We start from the raw sequence: 8181 nt of genomic DNA on the forward strand, positions 1-8181 counted from the left end.
GCTGTTCTGCAAGATGGTTTACTGGCTGAGCTTTCAAGGACCTCTGGCAAGTTGAGAATTATGAGATCTGTTCCCTTTTTCTTCATTGTAATGAATCACGTCTCTGATGGCAATTTTATGTGTGTGTAGAGTCAGTTTTACCAGCTTCTTTCTGAATTATTGCTTATCACTCTCAGGCCCTTATCGCTTGAAGACTGCCAGAATGAAATCAGGTTTTAACTGGGGAGGTAGAACATTCTGTTTTGGAGGGAGAAGTTGGTTACATCTGTAACTTCTCCCAACTATGTACCGGAGGACACCCCATAGTCTATCTGAGCAGGGCCTGGCTCGTGGCCCAATGGCTTGGCAGCTAGAGGTGGGCACAAAGAGTAATCCTTTCTTTCCTCCTTTAGCAAGACAGGATCTTGAGGAAGGCCTTGCGGAACTCGACATTGAAGGTAGTATAGATCACAGGGTTGAGGGCGCTGTTCACGTAGCCCAGCCATGTTGTGGCACTGTAAAGCTCTGGGGACACATGGCATGCTTGGCAGTGGGTATTGAGAACGTGGGTCAGGAAGAAGGGCATCCAACAGACAATGAAGGTTCCTAGGTTGCAAATGAAGAGAGAAACTGAGTAAGGGGTTTGCTTCCTCCTTTTGTTACAACATGATTTATGATTGAATACATTATGCCATGCTCATTAAATTTTTACAACAATCCTATGAAGTGAGTGTGATTATCCCAATATTTTACAAAACTGCATGCTCATATCTTTGAATCATCTCAGGCCTTTGACTCAAACAGTTTTCTCATTTGATCTATAGGGACTTCATTACTAGTCTTTCCTACCTCTCAATTCAATTCACATATGTATTTGAGGTCCACCAATGCAAGACATGACACTAGGCAGTGATAGGGAAGAAGACCTTAAAGCTGCAATAGACCCAGTTCCTGCAGTTGCAGAGATTACAGCTGAGAGATCTAGTAAAGTCCCTAGTAAGTGAGAAATGGGGTTTGTCAGTGACACTGAGCAGAATGAATTGCTTTCACTAATGCTCTATGGTGCCTGAGAGAGACTTACCACTTGTTATTTCTTTCTTTAAAGTTTATCTTCTACTATAAAAATTAGTTGTGATTTTATACACTCTGGAAAACTTGGCAAATACAGAAGAGTGCAAAGAAGAAAAATCATCACCTACTACTCAAAGACAATCACTTTTGACATCTGGTGAATTTCTTTTCAGTCTCTTTTTCTCTGGATTTAAAATAATCTAGTTGTTATTATACCATATACCAGTAGTGTTTTGCATCTCTGTTTTTTTATTTAATGTCTTTTTAAAAGTAAGCTTTTATTAAATATCCAATATGTGCTCAACACTTTTATGAATCATTGTCTTATTTATTATTTGTTTTATCTATTAGGATGCCGTATAGTAGAGAAGAAAATACAGCTCCATTAGGTGACCTTTTTAGGCTCATAAATTTCAAGTTAGGTCTTTTGAATTTCCACCAGAGTTAACATTTATACAGAAACTCTTTTCAATCCAACATTTTATAAATATTACAGTCATTGGATTTCTAATTTTAACCAAAAGGGCTTACTCTAATATCTTCCACCAGCTCAACCCAACTCAACTAAACCTAACCTGACCCAAACTCACCAAGCACAATGGCTAGCATCTGGGTTGCCTTCTTCTCCCTGAGTGGCACTGCTCGAGGTTGCAAGGGCCCCAGCTTCAGGGATGTTGACAGCCTGCCGTTGCTGAGTTTTCGAACTTCTAAGCTGAGTTTGGGTGCCATGGTTGGGCTGAGAGAGTTCCGAGTCTTCTCCTCTCTTTTCAACTCTGCTTCCCCATCTTGGAAATCTGGCCGCCCCAAGGCAGTATCTTGGCAGATACTGTAATAGCGCTTTAGCTCCATGTGTGCCCGGCCAGGGGAAAGGGGCTGCAGGTGTGACAAGAGAGGGTCCTGACATTTCTGGGGAAATTTTTTATCATCTGAATGTTCCTGAAAGGGAAAGAGAATGTAAATAAGGAACAGGAAACCATCATTGTGTGAAACCTGTAAGAGGGAACATCTGACAGAGTGGTGGAATCATGGAAAGTTCTGATAAATGAAATCTGCTTCTGAGTTTATCATTTCCACATATAGTGTGTTTAAGAATAACAGCTCCTTGAGGAAGCTAGCATAGGACTGTGGGCTGGCCTTTTCAAGTTAGAGTCTGGGTCTACAGAGGAACACGTTATGTGACACCATAGCTCCTAATAGTAAATAATTACTAGTTAAAAAGTATGGTCCTTATTTGAATTTTGATTCTCATAAACCAACTGTAAAAACATTTATAAGGCAATGGAGATATTTGAACACTGACTGGGTATTTATGTTGTTAGCGTTGATTCTGACTTTTAGTGAGCCAATGTGACAGAGCAGAACTGCCCCATATTGTGTTCTAGGCTGTAATCTTTATGAGAGCAGATCAGCAGGTCTTTCTCCTGTAGAGCTGCTGGTTGGATTCAAACCACTGACCTTTTGGTTCACAGCTAAGTGCTTAACCATTGCATCACCAGGGCTCCTTTTAATGATATTAGATTATTGTTATTAAATTTTAGTATAATGTGGTATTGTGGTTATGCTTTTTTAAAAAGCCCTATCCTTTATATTTATGGGTAAAATTATATGATGTTTAGGATCTGCTTCCTAACAATCCAGTGGAGGAGTGTGAATGTTAGTGGGAGTGAAGTTGAAACAAGATTGCTGAGCAGTTGATTATTTCTGAAACTGGCTTTTGGTACTGGAGGGTTTGTTATATTTGTCTTTCCACTTTTTAATTTTTTTGAAAATTTTTATAATAAAAAGTTAACAACCCAAGAAACTCCAGGGTATTAATCTCATCTTTTCTATTTAGTAGATATAGCTTTGTGCCCCATTTGTAAAAATGGTCAATAATAACCCTCCTTCACTGATTATTGTGGAGATTAAATGAGGTAATATATTAAAAATGCTTAATGCAAGACCTAGCACAAAGTAGCCATTTAATTAATGTTATTAATAGACTATTATTTATTATTGTCATCTCAAATTTACATGTTAGAATCATGAAGTTCAGAGAGAGTAAGTGTCTTATAAAGGGTCATACAGAATGAGCAAGAACCCAGACTCAAATCTTACAAAGGACCAGATATTCACAACCCTATAATGTAATGTAGGGTAGTGTATGGAATAGAAGCTTTGTGAGCAGACATATCTGCATGAACTTGGACAAATTGCTTTACTTCTCTGAGTCTTGGGTTACTCATGTGAAAAAGATCAAAAGTTTTGGGCATGATGATAATGTTTTCTCTGTAATGGTTGCTGTGAGGATTAAATAAAAAGAGACATATAAACGATTTGATAGGCTCTCAATAAATGGGAGCTATTATTTTATTATTATCATCATTAAAGTGCAGAATTATTATTAAATTGTTGTTGTTACTGAGGCTAATGCCTACCATAAAATATTGTGATTGGCTTCAATTGAGAGAGCAAAGCTCAAGGTGACCATGAAGTTATCTTGGCTTTTCCTTCACACAGAATCTTTAAAGTCTCACATTAGCTTCCTTCTCTACTGTAATCAAAGATGTCCATGTTTGTTTCATTGACACCTGTTCTCTCTAATGTAGGTGGCTGTAGATTGCATCTTCACACCACATCCTGTAGGCTCCAGTCATTGGTAGCTAGCCCAGTAGTCATATGCTTTCTGAATTTCACTTGGTGTTTCCTATTTGAAGCTTAAATCATGCAGGATCTCAGATTTGACATATATTTTAGTACAAGTGTCAGATTGGACCTAGATTCCATTTTGGGGTGAGCAGAATCAAAAGACAAGCCAGCATATTGGGAAAAGTTCTCTTATTCTTTCCCTACACCCAAAGACATAGCCTACTTACCATTTTCCCCATGGCATCTGATGGAAATCTGGCCCTTATTGAAAACTGCCGAATGGTTTGCAGCCGCAGACAGGTAGACTAGGGTGGGTTGAAGGAAAAATGGTCAGTTGTGGCTTAAGCACTACATAGCTGAGCTATTTAGATAGCAAGTCTTTGAATGCATTATTGTTCATGTCCTCAGTGGTGGGTCTTGATCTCCTATTTTATGGATAATATTGCTCTAGTCAAGTCTTGTGGACTACAACTTTTAGAGTCTGGCCCTCCCTCAGGTCATCAAAGGTTGCTCTAGACACCCAACTGGACCTGTCTTCAAGATCAAATTCAGATCTTACTCTACTATGAAGTCCAGTCCTTGACCATATTGATCTCTCTCTTCTTATAACCTATACAACATTTAATAGTTGGGTTCTTAATTGTCTTCACCTCACATCTGACAAACATTCCATTCAGTTTTGAGCTGTTGATTAACTTTGAGTGGAGGTGTGCTTTATTTACTTGTCTATATTTTAAGCCCCATGAAGGCAGAAGCTGTATAATATTCCCACTGTCTCTGAAGGTGGTAAGTGATTGGTATGCATCCCTTCATGCTTCAAGCAGATTGTGAGTAAACATACCATATGTGCCAGGCACTAGGCTAAGCAGATTTACACCTCAAGCATTTGGAAACCAATGCTGGAGCAATGACTTTCATTCTCAGAGTCTAGAAAGACTCAATAAAATGCATCATTAGGATCCCATCCCACCAACTGGTCAGTGCCTTGACACAGGGGCAGGTTAGTAAGGAAAAGAGGTTTCCATGGATCCCAATGATTCTTGGGAGAGCAGCCTGGACAAAAAGTCAGTCCTGGGAACCAATCAGCAGTGCATGGTACAACTATTACATGAAAACCTCAAGCCCTTGGGAGATCTGAACTACTGGTCATTTAGGGAGAATGAAGGACCTTGAAGGGAAGCAAAACTGGCCTATCACTTTCCAAGTAAAGTGGGCTTTAGGGAAGACTGTTAGTGGTCTCTTGAGATTGGATTTCCTACCTCTAAAGGACAGCCAATACTGGTAATTTAGAGGGTAGGTTTCATTGTGTTTTCAATGAGCAATGTACAGGCACAAGTATGCCCTGCTAGAGGCTGCAGGGATGGGTGTCATACTCCCTCTGCCCCATCCCAGGTGTTTACTTGTTGGGAGAAGCTGGGCCTGACACTGATGCATTGGCTGTTCTGTCGAGTGAGGATCCGTTTTCGTCTCCTCTGTCTTAATACCACATAGATCCTAGCATAGACGAGGACAGTCACTCCAAAGGGCAAGTAGAAAGATACCACTGAAGAGTAGATGACAAAATCAGGGTTAGAGATGGAGCAGACACTGGGGTCCCCTGCGGAGAAAAAAAAGAGAGATGATAAGGCCATTTGTGGGCCCTGGGGAATTATTAGACCTTGATGGGAAACACAAACTATGGTTCCATATGTTGTGTACTGTCTCCACCTTCTTATCCATATGAGGCTTTGAGTAGCAAGGGTTGCTCATCCTTCCTACACCCTCATGTCCCAGTGCAAATGCTGCCTCATCCATGGAGATGTCCTTGAGTTTCTCTCTCAGAAGCAACTCATTCTTCCTTTGAGCTCTTTACTTTTGCCTCTTTTGTAAAGTTAGCAGACATGGCCTTTGTGGTGAGGATGGAGTGAAGCAGACTCAGACACCTACCCAGTCAGTTCGTTAAGAGTTGTTGTTGTTGTTGTTATGTGCCATCGAGTTGCCTCCAACTCATAGAGACCCCTCCTTGGGTTTCCGAGGGAGTATCTCTATGTAAGTAGATTGCCCAATCTTCCTTTTGAGGAGTGGCTGGTGGGTTTGAACCACCAACCTTCTGGTTAGCAGTCAAGGGCCTTAGGTACTGTGCCACCAGAGCTCCCTCCTTGAGGGTAGGAGGTCTAATTAATCTTTGTATGATTGTGCTGTTTTACACATGTTATCTTATCTAATCAGTGTGACAATATTATTGAGGCAGGTGCCATTTCTATCTCTATTTTCAGATGAGCAGACTAAGGCTCAGAGAAGTTCAGTAAGTGGCCCAAGGTCACCCAACCTGAAAATGGCAAAAGCAAGATGGTTCCTCCAGCCAATCTGACACCAAGTCAATGTTCTTTCTGTGATTTTTGACTCTCTACCTCCTTCTACCATTGGGACATGGTGTATTTGCACTTTTTCTAGCACTGTTAGCATCAGCTGTTGGTGCACTGGACAATCTCCAATCCAAACTCTGGTGTTGGAAGCTATAGCATCAAGTGTGAGCTGGTAAGGGAGAGTAGCAGCTATGTAGGCTTCTTTATCTTCTGATGTATAGTAGAGGTTACACAGCCCTAGATGTGTATAGTGAGTTGAATGATGACCCCCCAAGAGATATGTCTAACTGGAACCCATGACTATGACCTCATTTGGAAAAAAGGTCTTAATTAAGTTAAGGATCTCAAAATTAGATCAGCCTGGATTTAGGATGGGCCCTAAATACAATGACAGTATCATTATAGAGAAAGACAGCAGGGGATATATGGCACAGACTCAGAAAATAAAGATGTAAAGACAGGCAGATATAAGAGTTATACAACCCCAAGCCAAGGAATACTGGAACCACCAGAAGCTAGAAGAGGCATGGAAGGATTCTCCCCTAAAGGCATTAGAGGAAGTATGGCCTGCCAACTTCTTAATTTCTAACTTCTGGCCTCCAAAACTGTGAAAGAATAAATTTCTGTTGTTTTGAGTTACCATGTTTGTGGTAATTTGTTACAGCAGCCCCAAGAAACTAATATAAACCCGAAAGAGCAAACCTACTGGAGTTGCAGTAAGATGGCGGACTAGGCAGAAAGACTGCACAGACCCTCTTCAACAAAGAAAAGGGAAACCAATTAACACAAACACAGAAGATAATCCTGGACCCCTGAGCCTTGAAGGGAAGGATATAGAAGTGGACTAAACCACAACTAGCAGAATAATTTGCATGAAAATACCAAAAAAAGGAGACAGACGGAGCTGCGGTCTGGCAGTGAACCTGAGCAATACTGACAGCCTGGCACACACAGTGGTAAGACCTAAGAATTAACCCAAAACTCAGCCCTGCTAGCCAGGGACTGCATGGAGGACTGCTCTGGTGGCTGGGGAATAAACAGAGAAGGTGAAGAGAAATGCGAGCTGAGCTGTGGACTTTTGCCGGTCTGGAGGATGCCATCATTTTGAAGGTTTACGAGCGGCTTGACTATTTTGGATATTTAAAGAGACAGTGCTCTGGCAGATTCCAGGGGCTTAAGAACACATTCTGCTTGCCAGCAACCCCAAGGACACTTGGGACCTGCAAGACTGACAAGGTGCAACATTCCTCTTGTTACTCTTATACCCTACACCCGCTTGGTGAATGGAGGTGTGGCCATCCCCCACTCCCACCTACCTTCTGGGCCCACAGGAACTCCATCACAGTCTGTGTGCTCAGACGGAGCCTGGGTGCCCTGCCATGTCCTCCACCGATTTTTTTTTCTCTTTATTTATTTATTTTTTTCCTTTCTTTTTTCTAGTGATTAGTATGCTTACATTTGTCTGTTTTAAAACAACTATTATTATTAATACTTTTGTCCTTTTTACTCTTCTTCTTATTCTTCCCCTTCCAGGTCCTAGTTTTCAGCTTTTTTTCTTTTCCCTGTTCCTGGTTGAAAAAAAAAAATTTTTTTTAATTAATTAATTTTTTTTCTTTCCCCTTTTATCTGGTGGTTAATCCCACTCCTTGTTTTTCTTTTTTGCATTTTTTCAATTTTTTTCTTCTTTTTCTCCTTCTCTACCTTTTTTCTCTTAGTGCCCTATCCCCAGATATTGCAGGTTTTCTTGTTTTTTCTCTTCTTTTTCCCTTTTTTCATTTCTGGTTACTGTTCCTGTGTGATTATATGGTGTGTTTTTTGTCCATGTGCTTTTAGTTTTTCTTTTATCATCATTCAATTGTAATTTTTGGCTAACTGAGTGGGAGACAGTAACAGTCCTCATAAGACACAACTACACCCACACCTCTTGCAACTTACTGAGCGAGAGAGCCAATACCTCCTTTTCCACCTATGGACCAATGATAAAAAACCACCAAGAAGAGCCTGAATCACCCTTGGCTGCTCTTCACAAACAGTCAACAGATATCTAAATACAACAACACCACAATGCCTTGGAGACAACAGACCATCACAGTCCACACAAAGAAGCAAGATAAAGTGGTAGAAACAAGGGAGCAGGATACAGACCCAGAACACATCC

At 40.8% G+C, this 8181-nt stretch overlaps 1 protein-coding gene across 1 annotated transcript in view; it reads right to left on the bottom strand.

Annotated features, from left to right (window-relative positions):
• Window positions 1-388: 388 nt before the first annotated feature.
• The window catches only part of DRD3 (dopamine receptor D3), a 48578-nt gene continuing 40785 nt past the window's right edge, over window positions 389-8181 (bottom strand). Inside the window, exons 4-7 of the mRNA XM_042781915.1 lie at window positions 5079-5275; window positions 3906-3983; window positions 1641-1986; window positions 389-585 (exon numbers count right to left, since the gene is read on the bottom strand). Of these exons, the coding sequence (XP_042637849.1) occupies window positions 389-585; window positions 1641-1986; window positions 3906-3983; window positions 5079-5275 (818 nt within the window). The remainder of the gene's footprint in view (window positions 586-1640; window positions 1987-3905; window positions 3984-5078; window positions 5276-8181) is intronic.

Source organism: Orycteropus afer, unplaced genomic scaffold (genome assembly GCF_000298275.1).
Source record: "Orycteropus afer afer isolate SDZICR_OR568_19922 unplaced genomic scaffold, OryAfe1.0 scaffold00195, whole genome shotgun sequence".
NCBI classification, from domain to species: Eukaryota; Metazoa; Chordata; class Mammalia; order Tubulidentata; family Orycteropodidae; genus Orycteropus; species Orycteropus afer.